Source organism: Brachyistius frenatus, unplaced genomic scaffold (assembly GCF_029030835.1).
Source record: "Brachyistius frenatus isolate BFR_SWC_R1_liver_20210118 unplaced genomic scaffold, ASM2903083v1 Contig_370, whole genome shotgun sequence".
Classification (NCBI taxonomy): Eukaryota; Metazoa; Chordata; class Actinopteri; family Embiotocidae; genus Brachyistius; species Brachyistius frenatus.
In genome coordinates this window covers 163,734-184,766 of record NW_027210969.1, presented here as the reverse complement: position 1 = coordinate 184,766, position 21,033 = coordinate 163,734, and the positions used below count along the sequence as shown (strand labels likewise).

Genomic DNA, 21,033 nt, shown 5'->3' with positions numbered 1-21,033 from the left:
TCGTATCGTCGCCATTCAAAGTGATCTGATGTCAGCTGGGGGAGTCAGTACACTCTTGTTTCTCTTCAGATCGTATAAATCTTTCGCCTTTTACTAAAGATTTCCGTGGAGAGGAACAATAAGAGCTTAACTCAATTTTTTGATGCTCTGCTCACGCGGGGCTTTCTAATCATGTTCAATATCAAATCTAATATAAAATAATAAAAGTCTGACTTTTCAACCCGTCAAACTTTCTCTGTATAATTTAGTTACAACACGTTTCGATAGTTGAACTTATCTACTTTTACTTCAGTGAGATTTTTCATTCATAAATGTAACTCGTAATACTCTTGGTTATGGGGGCGTGGCTTTACGCAGAGGGGGGCGGGGCTTTACGCAACTCCACGTGACTTTTGACGCGCGTTTACGTTTTGGGCTTTTTTTTTTTTTTTTTTTATAAGTGTGAACAATCAACAGCAGCAGGGAGAGAGGTCAAATATATTTGAACGTCAGATTCATATAACAATACGAACTATACAATTCACAAGAGTGATCAAGAAAGTTGCCCAAAACTTTTAGCTTTTGGGAAAAAAAAAAAAAAAAAAAAACACTAAATCCCATCATGCATTGCGCCGAAATAGTGAGGATTGTCACTCGAAAAGATGAATCTATGATTATTAAACAACACTGAAGTTTACAACGTACGGCTTCAAATTGGCCATTCGTATTAATAAGTGCTTAAGTCCCTTTAAAGTCTTAAATATAATCTCTTAATATCCCGACTCAGCTGACTGTGTGGAAGGAGAGGAGGGTGGTTAACCATCACTTAGCCTGGTAGTGTCGATAATGTGGTCGATCCGTGGTAGTGACGTTGTGATCAGTACGCTCTTGTTTCTCTTCAGATCGTATAAATCTTTCGCCTTTTACTAAAGATTTCCGTGGAGAGGAACAACAAGAGTTCAAATCAATTTTTTGATGCTCTGCTCACGCGGGGCTTTCTAATCATGTTCAATATCAAATCAAATAAGTCATCAGCTTACTGTAAATCAATAGTTCTCTGATGATCAGATAACTTACCACTGAAATAGTAGTAATAAATTTATAATCTTATAGTTATTTGCAGTGTTAAATTCTGCAGTATCTTCTGTTATTGGCCTGATTATCCTAAAATTCATATTAATGATAATTACTTTGCAGAAGCACCATCAGTCTGCAGTCTATTTTATATTTGAAGGTGTGAACAATATAAACACATCAGGAAAAGATCAATTTGAGATGGAAACTTTAACACAACTATAACTTGAGAGGAGGTGGACATGGTGGAGGAGGACAAGTACCTGGTGTCTCCATGACAACAGACTGAACTGGAAGACCAACATCAACACTGTCTACAAGAAGGGGATGAGTCGACTCTTTTTCTTGAGGAAACTTGGATCCTTCAATGTGTGCAGCGAGATGTTGGAGATGTTCTACCATCTGTTGTGGCCAGTGAACTGTACTTCTAGTAGTCTGCTGGGGGAGCAGCGTTGGAGCCGGAGACACCAACAGACTTAACAAACTGGTGAAGAAGGCCGGCTCCATCATCGGCTACAAACTGGACAGTCTGGAAAAGGTGGTGGAGAGGAGGACGCTGAACAAACTGTTGTCCATGTTGGATAATCCTGACCACCCTCTCCACCACCTGCTGCAGGGACAGAGGAGGACGTTCTCCAAAAGATTCCTCCAGCCGCTGTCACAAGGACATCATTCCTGATACAGGAGATCATTCCTGATACAGGAGATCATTCCTGATACAGGAGATCATTCCTGATGCAGGAGATCATTCCTGATACAGGAGATCGACCACAATAAGACTTTACAATAACTCACCTCTGGCAAAATACATCACACAACAATAACACTGTTGACTGTGTTTCTTGGTTTGTTTGTATATAATATATATAGGATATATAATGTACTGTATATACTGTGCATTTTATATTTTATATTTTTTACTGCTATTTACTGCTATTTTATTGCTTTTCTATTATTCTATTCTATTCTATTACAATTCTATTATTTCTATTATTATCTTATTGCTTCTGTATGCTGCTGTAGTTTCCCCTATAATATATATAGATACCTACCTACCTACCTATACACTGTATATACTGTATATCCTGTGCATTTTATATTTAATTTTTTTTTTACTGCTATTTTACTGCTATTTTATTGCTTTCTATTATTCTATTATTATCTTATTGCTTCCTGTATGCTGCTGTAGAGAAAAAAATGTCCCCTCGGGGATTAATAAAGTAACTACCTTACCTAACCTAACCTAACCTAACCTAACCTAACCTAACCTAACCTAACCTAACCTAACCTAACCTAACCTAACCTAACCTAACCTAACCTAACCTAACTTCTCGTGTCACCAAGACAGTTGTGAACTTTTGCTTTTGGATAACCCAGAAAAGAAAACCGAGTCCCATCATGCATTGCGCCATAGTAAGATTAACCATCACTTAGCGTGGTAGTGTCGACAATGTGGTCGATCCGTAGTGACGTTGTGATCAGTACGCTCTTGTTTCTCTTCAGATCGTATAAATCTTTCGCCTTTTACTAAAGATTTCCGTGGAGAGGAACAACAAGAGTTCAAATCAATTTTTTGATGCTCTGCTCACGCGGGGCTTTCTAATCATGTTCAATATCAAATCAAATAAGTCATCAGCTTACTGTAAATCAATAGTTCTCTGATGATCAGATAACTTACCACTGAAATAGTAGTAATAAATTTACAATCTTAAAGTTATTTGCAGTGTTAAATTCTGCAGTATCTTCTGTTATTGGCCTGATTATCCTAAAATTCATATTAATGATAATTACTTTGCAGAAGCACCATCAGTCTGCAGTCTATTTTATATTTGAAGGTGTGAACAATATAAACACATCAGGAAAAGATCAATTTGAGATGGAAACTTTAATACAACTATAACTTGAGAGGAGGTGGACATGGTGGAGGAGGACAAGTACCTGGTGTCTCCATGACAACAGACTGAACTGGAAGACCAACATCAACACTGTCTACAAGAAGGGGATGAGTCGACTCTTTTTCTTGAGGAAACTTGGATCCTTCAATGTGTGCAGCGAGATGTTGGAGATGTTCTACCATCTGTTGTGGCCAGTGAACTGTACTTCTAGTAGTCTGCTGGGGGAGCAGCGTTGGAGCCGGAGACACCAACAGACTTAACAAACTGGTGAAGAAGGCCGGCTCCATCATCGGCTACAAACTGGACAGTCTGGAAAAGGTGGTGGAGAGGAGGACGCTGAACAAACTGTTATCCATGTTGGATAATCCTGACCACCCTCTCCACCACCTGCTGCAGGGACAGAGGAGGACGTTCTCCAAAAGATTCCTCCAGCCGCTGTCACAAGGACATCATTTCTGATACAGGAGATCATTCCTGATACAGGAGATCATTCCTGATACAGGAGATCATTCCTGATACAGGAGATCATTCCTGATACAGGACAATAACTCACCTGCTGGCAAAATACAATAACACAATAATAATAACTTGACTGTGTTTCTTGGTTTGTTTGTAATAATATATATATAGATATATAATGTACATATACTGTGCATTTTATATTTTATATTTTTTACTGTGTTTGCTATTTTATTGCTTTTCTATTATATTCTATATATATTCTATTATATATATCTTATTGCTTCTGTATGCTGCTGTAGCGAAAAAATTTCCCCTTGGGGATTAATAAAGTAAATACCTACCTACCTACCTACCTATACACTGTATATACTGTATATCCTGTGCATTTTATATTTTATATTTATTTACTGCTATTTTACTGCTATTTTACTGCTATTTTATTGCTTTCTATTATTCTATTATTATCTTATTGCTTCCTGTATGCTGCTGTAGAGAAAAAAAATGTCCCCTCGGGGATTAATAAAGTAACTACCTTACCTAACCTAACCTAACCTAACCTAACCTAACCTAACCTAACCTAACCTAACCTAACCTAACCTAACCTAACCTAACCTAACTTCTCGTGTCACCAAGACAGTTGTGAACTTTTACTTTTGGATAACCCAGAAAAGAAAACCGAGTCCCATCATGCATTGCGCCATAGTAAGATTAACCATCACTTAGCCTGGTAGTGTCGACAATGTGGTCGATCCGTAGTGACGTTGTGATCAGTACGCTCTTGTTTCTCTTCAGATCGTATAAATCTTTCGCCTTTTACTAAAGATTTCCGTGGAGAGGAACAACAAGAGTTCAAATCAATTTTTTGATGCTCTGCTCACGCGGGGCTTTCTAATCATGTTCAATATCAAATCAAATAAGTCATCATCTTACTGTAAATCAATAGTTCTCTGATGATCAGATAACTTACCACTGAAATAGTTGTAATAAATTTATAATCTTATAGTTATTTGCAGTGTTAAATTCTGCAGTATCTTCTGTTATTGGCCTGATTATCCTAAAATTCATATTAATGATAATTACTTTGCAGAAGCACCATCAGTCTGCAGTCTATTTTATATTTGAAGGTGTGAACAATATAAACACATCAGGAAAAGATCAATTTGAGATGGAAACTTTAACACAACTATAACTTTTTAGCTACCAAAAGCTGAATCCCCAATTGACTTCCGGCTGTTGCTGCTGGGAACCTCCAATAAACCTGCAGCAGATGATCCCCGTGTTCTCGAAGGCTCATAGTTCACCAGAGAGTTAGCGATGTAACCTCGGTCCGAGCCCATTAAGAGCTTTGCATTTGAGTAGGAGGAGCTTAAAGTCAAGCCTGTGTCTTGGTTCTGGTTAAATACTCGAGCTGCAGAGTTTTGGATGAGCTGAAGTCTCTCGGTTGTTGATGGTCCGGTAAAAGGTGGATTCACAGTAGTCCAGTACTGCGTCTTTCTGATTTTATAAATAGCCGCCGCACCTCAAAGATGTTTTTACGGTGAAAAAAAAAAAAAAAGTTTTGGTCACCTTGTTAATGTGGGCCTTGAGACTTAGATCTCCTGACCTCTGATCTTACCCACTTTTACCCATTTTTATTTTTGCTTCGGGACGAGTCAGAGGATTTCTGTTTCATCTAATTTTAGGACATTTTTGCTCATCCATTTATTTATTACTAAAAGACAATGAGTGAGCGCATGGAAACAATGATAAATATGAAAACAAACATTGTCCTCTTTAAAGATGTTCCCCAGCAACAGCATGTAGAGTGAGAACAGTAAAGGACCGAGGCAGCTTCCCTGTGGAACCCCACACGTTCCTCTGACACTTGATCTCTTCTGCTGACATAAAACTATTATTTATTTGCACTGAAACTATCTTTTCAAGTATCTTACTAATAAATGTGAGGTTGGATGTTTGGCCTGTAGCTGGTCGATGCAAAAATGCCTGTTTGAAGGGATGTGTTTATAATCTCAAGGACATGACTTGAAATGTTGTTGAATACCTGCTTTAAAAAAAAAAGGCTTTGGTATCAGTTCACAACAGGAAGTGGAGGAGTTATACCCAGCGACAGTAATGTCACCTACCGACTTTACCTTTAAGGACTGTATCTTGAGGATCAATGAAGTTATATCTTTTCTGGTTGTTGTTTCATATCATTTTTGGGCCTGTTTGTGTCAGAGAGCTAATAAGCTAACTGCTAACATCAACCAATAATTTTTTTTTTTTTAAAAAGGCCTTTGTCAGTTTTGGTAACATTTGAATAAAGAGTTGTGGCGTCACACATGTTATGTGATTTTGCATATTTGAATAAATACAGTGACAGACTTTTTATATAAGCACTGCCATCCTATAATTAGACCTACTGCAGGTCTGCGTAATCCTCCTTTAGTCTATATGCGCCTCCATTGTCAGGATTAAGTGTTTTTCATTGCATGATAGTAAATTTGATTTCTTGGCGTTGTGTTTGTTTGCTGTATAAAACAAGCTGTTTGACTATGTCATGTTAGGTACTGAAAACTTATTGCAGATATATGTCACTAATTTCCAAATGTCTTTAACTAAAATTATTGATCGAGAAAATAATCAGCAGATAAACTTACTTCTACACGATTACACTTCAGGGGCAATAGCCAGAATAAAAAAAATCAAATTTAATTTTTTTTTTAAAAATCCTGAAGTCATGCATATCTTCTTATTGTTCTTATTGTTACTTTACAGATTAATATTCATTTTGATTAATATTGATACAGATTCCAGAGCATGATGACGATGCATCATATATTTTTTGTGTCCGTAAAAACCGTAGGTCAGATAAGTGTAGTAATAAGTACAATACTCGACTTTTGATGTTAGTGACGTGTACATATGACAGTGACATAAAATAGAAACACAAATAATTAACAGTAATTGTACTTGAGTTACTCTCCACCACTCTGAAACTCTAATCATTTTAAATTCCTCAAAAACGAGCCAGTTTTCCTGAAAAAGAATCAAAGATACCAAAAAGGTAATTATGGATGAATTATGGAAGATGCTTTAACATCCTCTATTGAGATTTAAAAAAAAAAAAAAAAAAAATGTCCATAGATGTCATTTTGAATGTAGGACTTTTCTTAAAGTAAAGATCTTCTATTGCTGCAAAACTGTGATGTCACATGGTTAGTGAATAAATCTGCGTTAATTTAACTCCAATCTGGGCCTTTTTTTTTGACGGAATGCACCTTTAGTCTGATGCGATATTACAGGATTATTAGAGAGATATTTTCCTGCAGCATCAATATAAAGAAACACACACACACACACACACACACACACACACACACACACACACACACACACACACACACACACACACATGTATGCAGTTTTGCCCCAGAGGAGCATGATGAACGCCCGGGCCATTAACAAATGCAGTAGGCGCTTTAAGTATGATTCCCGGCCCTTCCTCCCCGGTTTGTCCCTCAGCTCCTCCCGGTGAAAACGTGACACACATCAGTTGTGTGACAGGTCACGTGACGGCCGTAGCGTTGATCCGGAAGGGGGGTGGTATGGAGTGGAGGGGGCGTAAGGGGAGGGAGGAGGAGGAGGAGGAGGAAGAGGAGGAGGAGGCTGATGTTGCTGAGAAAGTGCGTCAGGTCAGCCACAGGGAACCTGAATCAGACAGGAAGCTGAGCGAGGAGGCTTCAAAATAAAGCTCAGGAGGGACGTAGATTTAGCCCTCTTATTTATGGCTCTCAATCACCGCAATGATTGTCTTTTATATTTAAAAGTAATGTCTGCATGTGCATTGATTTTGAAATATTTTAGTCAGATAAAAACCACTGTTTTCTTACAAAGTTCGAAAACACCGCGGCGTGCCATTATTGCTAAAGACATCTCTAAAATAATTTTTAAAAAATGAACATAAATGATCTTTCTTGAAGCTGCAGAAAAGTCAAAGTGATTTCAGCAGAATTGGCTGTACGGTATTTATCGCTTTGCCAGCTGTAATTAAATTATTTGTTTATTGTGCAAAAAAACAACAACAACAACAAAAAAACATTGCTGTGATGAAAGAATACAACGTGAAGCACTTCGAGGTCAAATCAGGGCCGGTTTTCTTGAGGGCTCGGACAAACGGAGATGGACGGTAGCTGCAGGGACTGCTAATATCTTTCCGACGGTTTTCCTGTGTTCATCTTGTTTTTTGCTGTCTGAAATTAATACCATAAAAGGGATGCGAATGATTTACTCCATGAACTAATATTTCTATTAACATTAAGTTATTTGTAGACTTCTTCTGCCGCTTCAGTTTTGTCGGCAGACTACAACCCAACGTCGAAGGTCCATAACCGTCGCCACAGTGTGAAACGTCATGACTTTATATTGTACATAGAAGTTATTCTGGAAGCTAAACCTGTTTCGATTCCATATTTGAATAAAGTCCTTACAATCTGTGGTTGTTCATCGCCCTGTCTCTTAAAAATCCCTTTGGTGATCCGCTCACTTCCTCCACCCTGCCGCTCCCTCTCTTCAATTGTTCCCTTTCTACACTTCCAACAGTTTATCAACACTTTCTTTACACTTATAAATCACACATTCATGACCTTTCTTTTTTCATTATGTGGTGGCAGGAAGTCCATTGTGTCCTAATCTCAACCTAGGACATAGGTCATATATTCCTCTTTCTTACATTTACTTCTATTACTTTGCACTCTAACATACTTAAATATATATATATATATATATATATATATATATGTATATATAATAATCTACCCTTAGTGTCGTTATTTCAGATTTCCACGGAAGCCGGTTTAGCCACTTTTATTTTGAAAAACCAGGGCGGATGTTGCCTGGCGCCCAGTTTCCTTTGACTCTGGTTTGGTCCAGCTCGCCTGCATTCCTCCTCTCTCCAAAGCTTGGCCGATAGAGACAGAGAAAGAAAGGGGGGAGAAAACACAAATTATTCTTCACAGCCGTGTTGGATTTGTATGAACCACGGAGCCGACTCACACCGGGACACACCGGGCCACGGAAAATATTACCCTCGTCCGGACGGCTCCCTCGGACCTACAATACCGAGAGAGAGAGAAGAAGAAGAAGAAGAAGAAGAAAAAAAAAAAGGCGTGTTTTTCCCTTTATAATAACGGGACTTGGCGTTAATGTGTCGGTGTAGTTCAGCTATTGAAAAGCAGCTTTGGTGAAACAAGCCTTTTCCACGGCGGATATCTCCTGGGTTTCCTTTCCTCTCCTTTTTTTTTTTTTTTTTTTTTTTAAATGAGGATTTGCAAGATGGCTGATGACAGCTAGCCCTAACAAGGACAGAAACGCGACGTCCCCTTTAAGACCAGGAGGGTATATATATATATATATTTTTTTTTTTTTTTTTGGGGGGGGGGGTATTTTATATCAGTTAAACGCATAAATATGGCTGCTTTTTAAAAAAAATAATAATAATAATGACCACAGCTCGTATTAGCGAGGACCGTCCTTGTGTCCCGACGAAGCCGATGTAGTTTGTTTTATCTGTACCTGAAAGCTGTTGGTAGAAAATGGTGAGGTGACGTCTGAGGTAATTTACGCGATTTAATCGGAGATAAGGAAGTAAAAGAGAAATATGTTGTTGGCTAAAAGGCTGAAGCGACGATTTGGCGAATAAAGGCGGAGACCGAAAGTAACAACAAACAAAAAAACACAAACAAACAAAAAAAAAACAAGCTGAAAAATACTGAATCTTGTGTGCGAGGAGATATTTGATAGATGTGTCGGAGGGGGGGAAACCAAACGGCTCCGCAACCAGCAGCCAACATTCCTGCGGATCCTAAAACCCTTTGTTTTGTGCGCAGGAGCCGGGACTCGACCATTAAAAACGATTAACTATGCAGTAAACAGCCTCGAAATGATGGCCCCGGTATGATTTTCGGTTTAATGAGATTATAAAGGCCTTTGTTGTCGACTGAAAACCGGTGGGGAGAAAGCCGCGGCCTGGTTGTGCGCCGATATTACGCGAGCTGTGCCAACATAGCGGGCGATATTCATCAAATGGAAATGTCGCTTTTATGTCAAATTGAAGGGCTCGGAGGTACATGTGTGTTTCGTCTGACCTGTAAAACAGCTTTTTCTAGCCTGCTGCCAAACCGTCGCTGCGCGTATGTATAATTAAATCGCTGGTGGAGGCTCCTCGGGTACTTATTTATGATTCAGTGGACAAAAGCATTGCGCTGCGTTGTTGATTATTTGAGGGAATCAAGCGTCCTTGAGGTCCCGATCAAACAGATCCAGGTTCAGAAAGAAGAAGAAGAAAGAAAGAAAGAAAGAAAAAAAAAAAAGCTCTCTACGTGTGAATAGTAATCAGGGTGTGGACTCCAGCAGTCCTTTCTCATGCTTGGTTTGTTGGTCTGAAATGGTCCCCAGTCAATCACAATCCGACGTTTAGGTGAAGGGAGCTCTGAAGGTAAAATAAATTTAAAAAAATTATATATATATATATATAAATAAAAGGGCCTGAACAGGAGAGAGGGATCAAGTGTCTTTTCATGTGCTACACAGAGATTGATTCACCTATCGGTCACATAGGTGTTTGTGTAGATATTTAATTCTCTGTGCCTTGTTTCGTGATTTACCTGTAGCAGACGTGGTTTTTTTTTTTTTCCGCTTCCTGTAGGCCTATAAACACACACACACACACAGGAGCTGTAAAAGCTGGCCGAGCGTGATTTAGAGGAAAGGAAAGAACCGTTTACTGTAATCTGCATAACGTCAGCTCTGCTGTTGTGTGTTGAAATCACCCAAGGTGGTGTCATCCTCGCCGAAAGCCTTCTCCGGTTAGTTTTCTGGAATTTGCCTTCATGCTGCAGTAATAAGCAATACTCGTCATCTCGTCAGGGAGACTCGTGTAGTGTGGTCACAAGGGTGGACATAGACAGGCTGATCCTTCAGGACGGCGCCGGGTCTTGTTGTTTTTTGGGTTTTATTTTTTTTTTTTTTATATCTGCGACTCGAGACTCCTTTTTTTTTTTTTTTTGAGAGGTTTCCTGTGAGAGACGGAGGTCTGGACGCAGTGGAAACCAGTTAGTGTATGCCTGCCTGCACCATGATGGCCTCTGACATGGCGGAGACGTGGAGGAACTGTTTTGAGGAGGAGCTCATCTGCCCCATCTGCCTGCACGTGTTCTCAGATCCCATCCAGCTGCCCTGCAAGCACAACTTCTGCCGGGGCTGCATCAGCGAGGCCTGGGCCAAAGACTCCTCGCTGGCTCGCTGCCCCGAGTGCAATCATGCTTACACGCAGAAGCCCAGCCTGGAGAAGAACCACAAACTGTCCAACATAGTGGAGAAGTACAACGCCCTGAGCGTGGAGAAGGCCACCACGCCGGCGCTGCAGTGCATCCTGTGCCGCCGAGGCCCGCCGCTCCCCGCAGTGAAGGTGTGCCTGCGCTGCAACGCCCCGTGCTGCCAGTCCCACGTCCAGACGCACCTGCAGCAGCCCTGCTCGGCCCTCGGGCACCTGTTGGTGGAGGCGGAGGCGGTGAAGGCCTGGACCTGCCCGCAGCATGACGAGTACAGGCTGTACCACTGCGAGGCCGAGCAGACGGCCGTGTGTCAGTACTGCTGCTTCGCCCGCTGCCACCCCAGCCACGGCCACGCGGTCACCGACGTGGAGCTGCGACGCAATGACATCAGAGTAAGAGCAGCTACATCCTGCGCACGCACACACACACACACACACACACACACACACACACACACACACACACACACACACACACACACACACACACACACACACACACACACACACACACGCACACACACACACACACGGTGCTCACGTCAAGACGGGAACAAAAACAAAAAAATACAGCAGGATATCTGGCATCCTGCAAGCAAAGCTGAAGCTTGTCGATTAATTGATTAGTCATTTAAAAGTATTGATAAGCCACAAATCACTGGTTGCAGCTTTTCTTGGTGTTCTCTTAATAGTGAAGTGAATATCTTTGGGTTTTTGGACTTTTACTCAAACAAAACAAGACGTTCAAAGGTGTCCTCGTGGGATTCTGGGAACATTTGCTGACATTTCATACACTAAACCATTAATCGGGAAAGCAATTATTAGTTCGAGCCCAACTTGCAAGAATTTGTCCCTTCATCAGTGATCGATACGTGTTGGCTGAGTGCATTTACGAACCGCATGGCGCAAGTCAGCGAGGTCGTTTTTCCATCCACTTTGTAGTCGTAAGGCAAACATCACCAGAACAAAGGACATGCTTTTAACGTCCTTCTCTGTCATATTAAAGACCTAAAGTGGAGATTTTCTTTGGAGGGGGTAGGGAGAGAGAGAGAGAGAGAGAGGGGGGGGGGGGTAACAAACCTGCCACAATCTGTTACCGTTCACAAAAATCGCTTTATTCAGTCAAAATCAAGAATTTCCCACTTGAAGAAACGTTTGCATTTGAAGGGTTGTTTTTTTTGTTTTGTTTTTTTCCGAGTCTATCGCACATTTTTCAGTTGTGATCCCTTCCAGCCTCCGTTCTCATCTGTTGGAATGACAAACAATGCAGTGGAGGGTGGAACAATGAGGGGCCCTCAGAGGGCCTTATCTCCTCGGCACAGGTGCATCCGAGCTCAGGGATCGCCAGTTGTGAGGAGGGGGTGGGAGAAGAGTCGAGGGGAAGGGGGATTAAAGTGATTCGTCACCTGATTCTGCGGTCTACTTGGCTATTTTTTTTATTTTTTTTTTTTTTTTGTATTAACCTCTTCTCTTCCTGGGGGTTTGCTCCAGCGGAGGTCAGATTGGTTTTCCTCCCCTTTCTTTATTTTGGGAGGGTGTGTGTGACAGGGCAGCGTAGTCAGAGGGAGAACAACGAAGGCCTCACTACTAACTTGACTCATAGTTCACCCAACACCCTGTTTAGGTGTCAACTGTGTCATGGTAGGGTGTATTTCCTGTTGGTAATGCTATGACTCAGCTTTATGTATAGTTAATCAGTCACCTGGGGCGCATGAATAGTCTTTGGGGTGAGACCTGGGCCCAATTTATAAGCCGTGTTACCAAAACCCTGCACGCATTCCAGCTTCCCTGACGGCAGTATCGATATCTGACTCAAAAGAAATCACATGTTTCATCATCTAATGTTTCCTAGTTAGTCAATAACGTATGAAATAAACCAAACGTTATTGATAAGAATCACTTACATTTGGTTATAAAAGAACCCGAGTGGGACATTTGACAGCGGAAACTTTAACTCAGCTAGAGATCGAACCATGAGTTATCAGCGTGACCGGTCGTATCAGCTGTTATTATCTCTTTACAGATTAGTATTTATGTTGGACGATGATTAACAAGTTCATGCATTCTTGAAATCCCCCAAAAAGCGTTCGCTGATGTAAATAGTGATCGTTTTCATTGTTGGCTGGTTACAAGGTTTTATTCTCAATTAATCATTTAATTATTTTAAGTCAAAAAAATGTTGCAGTTTACTGTAATTTAGGGTCATGTCATCAAATAGCTTGTTTAAAAAAAATGTATGCTGGATTGATTCACTAATCGTTTCAGCTCTAACACAGTTCAATGCGTTGAAAATTCGTTTTTTATTATTTTGGGTGATGTTGCATGTTTTCCAAATTGTGATTTGTGTTATACAGCAAAAGTAAACCTCCTTCACTTGCGTTAGACCCAACTATCGGGCTCTTATCAGCTTATTGCAGTCGTATCGGTGCATGCGTTGGGCGATAAGATGTTGCAGTAGAAAAAAATGCCAAACTAGGTTGGAAATAATTTAGAAACAGAATCCTTCGTAAATCATAAATACCATTAAAAATGAATAGACTTCTAATAAATAAAAGAGCAGAGGGCATCTTCAGCTGAATAAATTGATCACAAGGTACAATGTTTCTCATCTGGGTGGCTTCCCACGTCTGCTAAATGATTTCCTGCGGGAACCGTACGCGCAAATATCAGAAAATAATCCGGTGGCGTTGATAACGGTCGACCGTCGCGTCAACCGGCCGGAATCCATCACTGTTTCTAGATATTTGTCCTGATGGGAGTGACTGAAAAACACATCCTCCATGTTGAATGTGATTAAAACATGCAAAGTGCACCCCCTCCCCTCCTCTACACACACACACACACACACACACACACACACACACACACACACACACACACACACACACACACACACACACACACACACCCTGCAGCCCCCGCCCTGCTCTTCACCTCCATCCGCCCTCAACCACATTCACCTCCCTCACACCATCCACCAGCGACCCCCGGCGAGGACGACCTTCCCCCTGGCCCTCCTCTCTCCTGCTCTGGTGCCTCTGATGGAAAAGACACTGTGGTGAAATGACAGCTAAAGAGCACCCTCCCCTCTTTATACCCCCTCCCTCCCTCCCTCCCACCGTCCCTCCCTCCTTCCCCCAAAGGTATCCCATACATTTAGAGTCTCCCCCCCCAACTCCCCACCCTTCTCCCCTCTGTGAAGCTTCGGCTCCTTCGACCCTGTTCCCCCCCGCCCCCCTGGCTTCTGCTCCCAGCCTAACTCAATCAGTCAGCACAACCAGGTCACCGTCCTGGATCTAACCATGCCAACTGTGTGGGTGTGTGTGTGGGTGTGTGTGTGTGTGTGTGTGTGTGTGTGTGTGTGTGTGTGTGTGTGTGTGTGTGTGTGTGAGAGAGAGAGAAGAGAGGGAGAGATATCTAGGGCAATGATTCCCAACCATGTGCCGCTGAGGCCCAGGAGTATGGAGGTTTTCATTACTATCAGGCTCCACAGCAGCTGATCACTAATGATAAAATCAGCTGCTGTTGGATGGAATGACTGGATAGTGATGATGATGATGATGATGATGGTGGTGGTGGTGGTATGTGAACAAACCCTCAGCCCGAGGAAAACATCTGATTATTGACTTGTCGGATTAATAATAGATTCAGTCTGTCGGTTCGTCCCTTTGGTCCAGATTCAAATGTCTAAATAACTGTTGGATTGTTGCCTTTTATATTTTGTACAGACATTTATGCTCCTCAGAGGATGAACCCCCAAATGGCATCGGTGACTTTTCGTCTCGCACCACTATCTGCTTTACGTTTTTGTTTTTGAGTGAAATGTCTTGAACTGTTGTGATGAAGTTTGGTTCAGATATTTATGTCCCATTCAGGGCGAATTTCAGTAACTTGGCAAAACTCTTAAACTCCACCTGGTCAAGTAGTTTGGTTTGAGCTGTAATAGTCACTGTTGATTAATTAATTTGTCAAGAAAAAATAATAATAATAATCTACTGATATTCATGGTTATATTTAGCATTTTATTTTCAAGCACAATGCTCAATATTTGCTGGTTAAAGCTTCTTAAATGTGCCTTAACATGACAGTCGACGAAAGACTGTTGGACTTCTGTCCCGCAGGCTGGTCCAACAAGCATTTTGTAAATCTCTGCAGAATTACTAATTCAAATTTATTTATTGATATTCTACAGAATAAAAGATGAATCGAAAAAACAACAACTAATTGATGGCGATGAATACCTCATACTATTTTACTAATGGCACTCTTTGCCATGTGTACGCTGCAAAAAAATGGTCAACGTGGTAAACGGTACAGCTCAACTGATAATGACATTTGGGAGCCGAAAGTAATACTGTGAAATAAGAAATAAATTCTAATGTCAATATATCAGCTGAAATGGCCTCTTCTCTCTCTATGCTGTCCTTTTCGCTCTCCGCTCTCCCGCCACTCCAACCGGTCGAGGCAGATCGGTGGTCGTTCTGTCGGACGTTTTCTTCCTGTTAAAAGGGAGTTTTTTTCTTCTTCCGTATATCGTTGTGAGGTTAAGTTGTACGGACTTTACCGCGTTAGATCCTCTGAGGTGACTTGTGTTGGGATTTGACGCTACATAGATCAAATCAAATTGAAAAACAACAACAACAAAAAACACAAATAGAGCAATTGTGAACTAACGCTAAGCATCTTTTTCTACATTTTGATCCGTAAGAAGAAGAAGAAAAAAAAAATCTCATCATACATGTGATAAGCCAATATTGACCACTAAAATCAGCCAACCAATAAATCAGCTCACACTAACACTGCCTTAGCACAGTTTTAAAGCTGCCCGCACGGCTGCAGTCGTATCGACGTTACTTTGCTCTCCTCCATCTTGTCAGCGGGGGCTTGTCCATCATTAAAATGTTGAGCGAGGATTATTCATATTTCACATTAACTATTAATGACATGACGGATTAGCAAATGTGTGTCAGCGACGTTCCTACCATCCGACTCCCATTAAGCGGCGTAAAGGATTGTGGATCTCGTACGGAGCCATTTGCTCCAATTTCTTTCTTTCTTTTTTTTTTTTTTTTTATTTCGGCCACGAGCTGAGAGTCGGAGGAACGTCTCGGTTTGAGACCCGAGCGTTCGTCCGCTGTTGCTCGAGTGCCGTCGCCCCTCGAAATAACAAGTGCCGTTGCCACAACGTCGCCGCGGCTCGCAGGGCAGCCGCCCGCCGTGTGTGGATGCTCGTCGTTTTGAGAAGGAAAGTCCCGGCCGGAGGAGAGGAGGGGTGGAGGCGCACTGATGGGAGAGACGAGCCGCCTCTTGTCTGCCCATTTATTTATCTCCGCTCGCTGCCCCCGGCTTCCCCCCCCACCCCTATCCCCATCCCAACATGAGCCCTCGCTCGCTAATGCAAACACAAAATAGCTGCTGGTTGCCATGACAGCATCCCTCCTTCTCTCCCTCCCTCCCCCACAGGGATTGTGTGTTGGATGGAGACTAAATTAGCCGGCTCCCGGATTCTGATATCTCCGGCATGGGGAGGGGGGCGGTGGGGGGTGGGGGGGGTGGGATGTTAGTGAGGCTACCCGAGGTCACAACTTCCACCACGACTTTTTTCTCTTCACCGTCTCTCTTTCTCACCTCGCAGCAAAACCTGTTGAGGCAGCAGGAGCGCGTGGAGGAGCGAGTGCAGGAGATCGAAGAGCAGCTTTGCAAACTCGACTCTGACAAGTGTGTGGTGGAGGTAGGTTTGTTTTTTTTGTTGTTGTTGTTTTTTTTTTTTGCACCTTGCTCAGTGGGCAGCCGTCTTCCACGCCGGGCGTTATAAAATGCGCGGGGCATCGTCGCCAGCGGATTGACATTTGTGTTGCCGTCTCTACAGGACAGGGTGTGCGAGCTGAAAGAGGAGGTGCGCCTGCAGTACCAGCGGATGCACCAGCTCCTGGAGGAGGATCTCGGTCGGACACTGGAGGCACTGGATCGGGCTCAGGCTCGGTTCTGCCAGGAGAACGCTGCCCAGGTTTTGGTTCTGGGGGAGCAGCGCCACGAGGCCCAGAAGCTGCTGAGCTCCATCCACACGGCCTTCAGTAAGGCCGAGGAGCTGAGCTTCATGAAAAACACCAAGCCTGTTAAAATCCTCACAGACAGGTGAGACGGCGGTCGTTGAATGTGGATGTTTGAAACGGACGATTTACCTCTTTGCCCCCCCCCCCACCCCCGGGGGGGCTGTAATCTGCAGGTGGTGCTTCCAAGCAGATGTCATATCTTGAATTTTGCATTTGTCTTGGCGCTCGTTGCAGGTCTCAGGCATGTGTGGGCAGCAGTCTCCCTCCTTATAAAGTCGGAAATCTAAACTCGAAGCTGTTTCTTTCCGAGATCTCAAAAAGAGAGAAGAGCTTGAAAAGAACGCTTGAAGGTAGGAACAGAAACGCGCGTTAGATTGAAATGTCGGGCGGGGCTGTCATCAGTGTGGTTTTTTTTTAAATTTTGATTACCACTTATCTCCTCTTATTTCACACCCTCCTCTCTCCTCCTCTCAGCTCCCCTCACCCCTCCCTCGACCTTCCTGCAGTCGGTCGCTGCGTATCCCAGCGGTCAGAACTCCGGCTCTGGAGCAGAGAAACGGAAACATTCCACCGCCTTCCCAGAGGGAAACGGGAGCGCTGGAAAAAACGCCGCTCCGGGTTTCAAAGACTCCTCCTCCTCCTCCTCCTCCTCCTCATCTTCTTCCTCGTCGTTAGCCAAACAGCCCTACCTGGGCTCCGGCTCTGCCTCCGGAGAGGGCCAGTCCACCAATCAGCAGCCTCTCGGACCGTGCGGCCCGCCGCACATCGGCGAGAGCGGCGGGACGGGAAGCGGCAGCGGCTCACTGACCAACCACCATTCGGGCTCCGTGTTCGGCTCCACGCACTTTCCGCCCGGAGGCAGCGGCTCCTCGCACACCTCCCAGCAGGCCGTGCTCCCTCAGTACGGCGGCCGCAAGATCCTGGTGTGTACGATGGATAACTGCTACTGCTCCGGAGTGCCCTCTGTGTCGGGCCACCGCAGCCATCCCCCGTACCCGCGCTCGGGCTCCTTTCCCTGGGTCAGCGCCCAGGACTACCCCCCTCCTCCCGGCCTGGCTTCTGGAGGTCCGTCCATGCAGGGCTTGGCAGTGAGGGACTGGATAGACGCCTCGCAGACACACAGACATGCAGATTTCTACGGGCTGTACGGGCAGCCCTCTACAAAGCACTATGTCACGAGTTAACAGAGTAGAGACACACACACACACACACACACACACACACACACACGCGCACACACACACACACACACACACACAGATATAGAGACAGACACCAAAATAGCACACCTTTACCGACTTATTTACTGGAAAAAAAAAACACAATGCAGTTATCCTATACACACGTGAAAATAAATGTTTATATCCACACACACACACACACACACACACACACACACACACACACACACACACACACACACACACACACACACACACACACACACACACACACACACACACACACACACACACACACACACAGATCTAGAACACGTACACACATTCGGGGGCAGGGTTGATCTCTTTGTGTTTTTAATTTTCCTCCTTTCTTTACTTTCGGTCAATGTTTCATGTAGTGTATTATACGTAAAATGCATAAAAGGCCAATTCGGGCACAATTCAGCTCAGCATTTTACACAGAAACAAGACAGAGAGGCCTGAAGAGGAGAGGATGAGATGCTTTTTTCCTTTTCTTTTCTTTCTTTTTTCTTTTTTTTCTAGAGTAGGAGAGGGATTGATAGAAAACAAACTTTTATTAGAAAATCTTCTCATGCTTCTTTAAGGCTTCTCACCGAGGCTAAAGGGAAAAGAGATCATACCGAGCAGTGTCGAGCTCTCCAGTTTCAGCTCACGTTTCTCTGATATAATCACAGTTGTACTGAGGTCAATTGCCTTATGTTATTAGCATCATATTTTTTTGTCCGCCTAGCTGACTTTGTTTGATAGATCCTTTTTAAAGCGGGACCGCGGTCCCCTTCGTGTCTCTTAATTTGTATCACCGTGGCACTACTTTCTTTCTTTGCTGAGTTCAGGGATAGATCGTACAGCTTGAACACAAAACGCTCTTCCATGGAACACCCACAATGCACTTGTGGACGCCTTTGCTATGCCTGGACTACAGACGCTGACCCACAGAGGGACAAAAGAGCTGCGTCCTGAAGGGCCGGTTGACCCCAGTCCCCAGTTTTTGAGAATTCGGCCCTTATACCTAGCACTCCCTTCCTGCTGCCACAGAAGGACAGAACAATCTCGTTCTTACAAAGACTGTTCCCATTTAGCGATTACTATGAATTTGTGTTATTTGGTACATCTGTAGGCTTCATGCTTGTCTAGAGAGACTCTTTGATTGTAGAGAAAAAGGCAAGACTGGACAGACCAAACAAATCGAGCATCTGGACGATGTGATGATGCTGTAATTGTACTTCCTGCAGGGCAAAGATGTCACTTCCTCTCAATAAGCACACAAGCTCTTGGCTTCCTGTTTGCAGCTGAAAGCATGCAAGGAAGAGGTTTTTTTTTTTGGTTTTTTTTAAAGCACTCAAAAGAAGAACAATGGGGGGGGGGGTTGGAAACTGTATGCCGTTTTAAAATGAGTGTATGAAAGGAACGAAGGGTGGGAGGAACTTTTTTCATGAACTTTTTCTAAAAGAACTAGACTGGACTGTGAGATGTAAGCAATGGTTCATCATCCTAAAAAGGAGCTGTTACAACAGCCAACGTAAAGAGAAAAAAAAACAACATAAAAGTATCTTTTTTTGTAAATATTTTGTGAAATGGAAAAATTACAGACGTGATTTGGAGAAGGGTTCCAAATAAACGAGCAAATTTAAACCGGTCTCCGCTGTCAACTGTATGTGTGCAAATATCATCCATTAAAAGACCAAAACCAACAACGTGTTCGGTACCCCGCCGTGTCTTTGCCACGCAGTGCCGAGCCTTTTTTTTTTTTTTCTCTCTCGTATTGAAGATGCAAATCCTCAAAAGGGATTCCCACAAATCTTGAGATTTATTTATTTAAAAAAAAAAAAACTCACCCGAGTGTTTTAATAGTTTTCAGCCATGCCAGTTGGTAATATATATATATATATATATATATTTTTACAGTCATTCATGTCTCCCTCAGGATGAATTGTAATGTCATTGGTGACTTTGAGTCACTTTGGCCAAATACCTGCAGAACTAATTATAATCCCATCAGCCTCAGCTTAGGTTTGTGTTTAGCGCTGATTAACAAAAGTTAGCACGCTAACGAGCTGAATGAGCTTATGTCCTTTTTCAGGGCCGAGTGAGTGTGGAGCAGCGTAATGTGACAGTCAGGATTACCATGATTAATATTCTACTTTACTGCTTACCACTTTTAATTAATGTTCACGTTTCTTGGACACAAAAAAAAAAAAAAAGTGTTTATTTAAATTAAATATCGTTTTGTGGGCAAATGTTTTTTGTCACGGTGGCACATCTGGCCTCTCGTTATAAATAGGAAAAGAGGGCTGGTTTTGGTCGGTTTTATTTAGAGTAATCCTCCAATATCTCATACACTTTGTCATCCATACGCAGTCATCTGTTTACTCTTCGTATGACTTTAAGAATAGAAAACATCCTCCCACCTGCGCTCTTGACGAGACGCGCGATGTCTGCTGCTCCTTCCTAAGTAAACATGCAAATAATCAGCCCGGCTGCACTTTTCTATGTAATCTAATACTCTTTATTAATTTATCTTAAAGGACACATCAACAGAGGAAAAAAAAAAAAAAAAACAACCAACCTATTTAGACACAACTTTTAATGTCTCCGTGTCCATTAAGTACAAACAGGGCTCATGAGTATGTGGGGGTGGAGGCCTGCAGAGAGAAAACAGGATGGAGAGAGCGAGTCTCGAGATGACTCGTCAGTCGGAGGGAGTGTGTGTTCCCCTCAGCCTGATTAAACTGTTGCTTATTGCTTTCCTCTACTTGGCGCTTTGAGCCTCAATCCCATGCACACAGCAGGGATGATCCGTCTGAAAGTATTTGAGGGACCAATGAATGCAGAGTGGAAATAAAAAATGTTTTTTTTTTAAAAAACGACTTCAGGAGAGGAAAATTCAGGTTTGTGGACCGGATCTGTTGAAAAGATGAAAGCTTCTCATTCAGGTCATGTGATACGGGGCGGCTCGAAGGAGCCGTCTGACGCTTATTTGCATTTTTAACGCCAGAAGACTGATATGACTCTGATTAGCTTAGCACAAAGAGTGGAAACGGAGGGAAACGGCTAGC

At 42.9% G+C, this 21,033-nt stretch overlaps 1 protein-coding gene and 4 non-coding genes across 5 annotated transcripts; all 5 read left to right on the top strand.

Annotated features, from left to right (window-relative positions):
- The first annotated feature begins 50 nt into the window (after positions 1 to 50).
- LOC138636357 (U5 spliceosomal RNA) lies at positions 51 to 163 on the top strand. Its single transcript, XR_011312259.1, has one exon. It is a non-coding gene; the product is annotated as a U5 spliceosomal RNA (small nuclear RNA).
- A 698-nt stretch (positions 164 to 861) lies between these two features.
- LOC138636361 (U5 spliceosomal RNA) lies at positions 862 to 975 on the top strand. The gene has a single exon (XR_011312262.1). It is a non-coding gene; the product is annotated as a U5 spliceosomal RNA (small nuclear RNA).
- Positions 976 to 2,536: 1,561 nt separating this feature from the next.
- On the top strand, positions 2,537 to 2,650 carry LOC138636360 (U5 spliceosomal RNA). Its single transcript, XR_011312261.1, has one exon. It is a non-coding gene; the product is annotated as a U5 spliceosomal RNA (small nuclear RNA).
- A 1,532-nt stretch (positions 2,651 to 4,182) lies between these two features.
- LOC138636358 (U5 spliceosomal RNA) lies at positions 4,183 to 4,296 on the top strand. Its single transcript, XR_011312260.1, has one exon. It is a non-coding gene; the product is annotated as a U5 spliceosomal RNA (small nuclear RNA).
- A 4,827-nt stretch (positions 4,297 to 9,123) lies between these two features.
- Positions 9,124 to 19,671, top strand: trim8b (tripartite motif containing 8b). Its single transcript, XM_069724298.1, has 5 exons — positions 9,124 to 11,115; positions 16,358 to 16,453; positions 16,592 to 16,857; positions 17,010 to 17,125; positions 17,250 to 19,671. Exons 1-5 carry the CDS (start codon positions 10,510 to 10,512, stop codon positions 17,957 to 17,959), a joined length of 1,794 nt encoding a protein of 597 aa, XP_069580399.1. The 5' UTR covers positions 9,124 to 10,509; the 3' UTR covers positions 17,960 to 19,671.
- Positions 19,672 to 21,033: the final 1,362 nt, after the last annotated feature.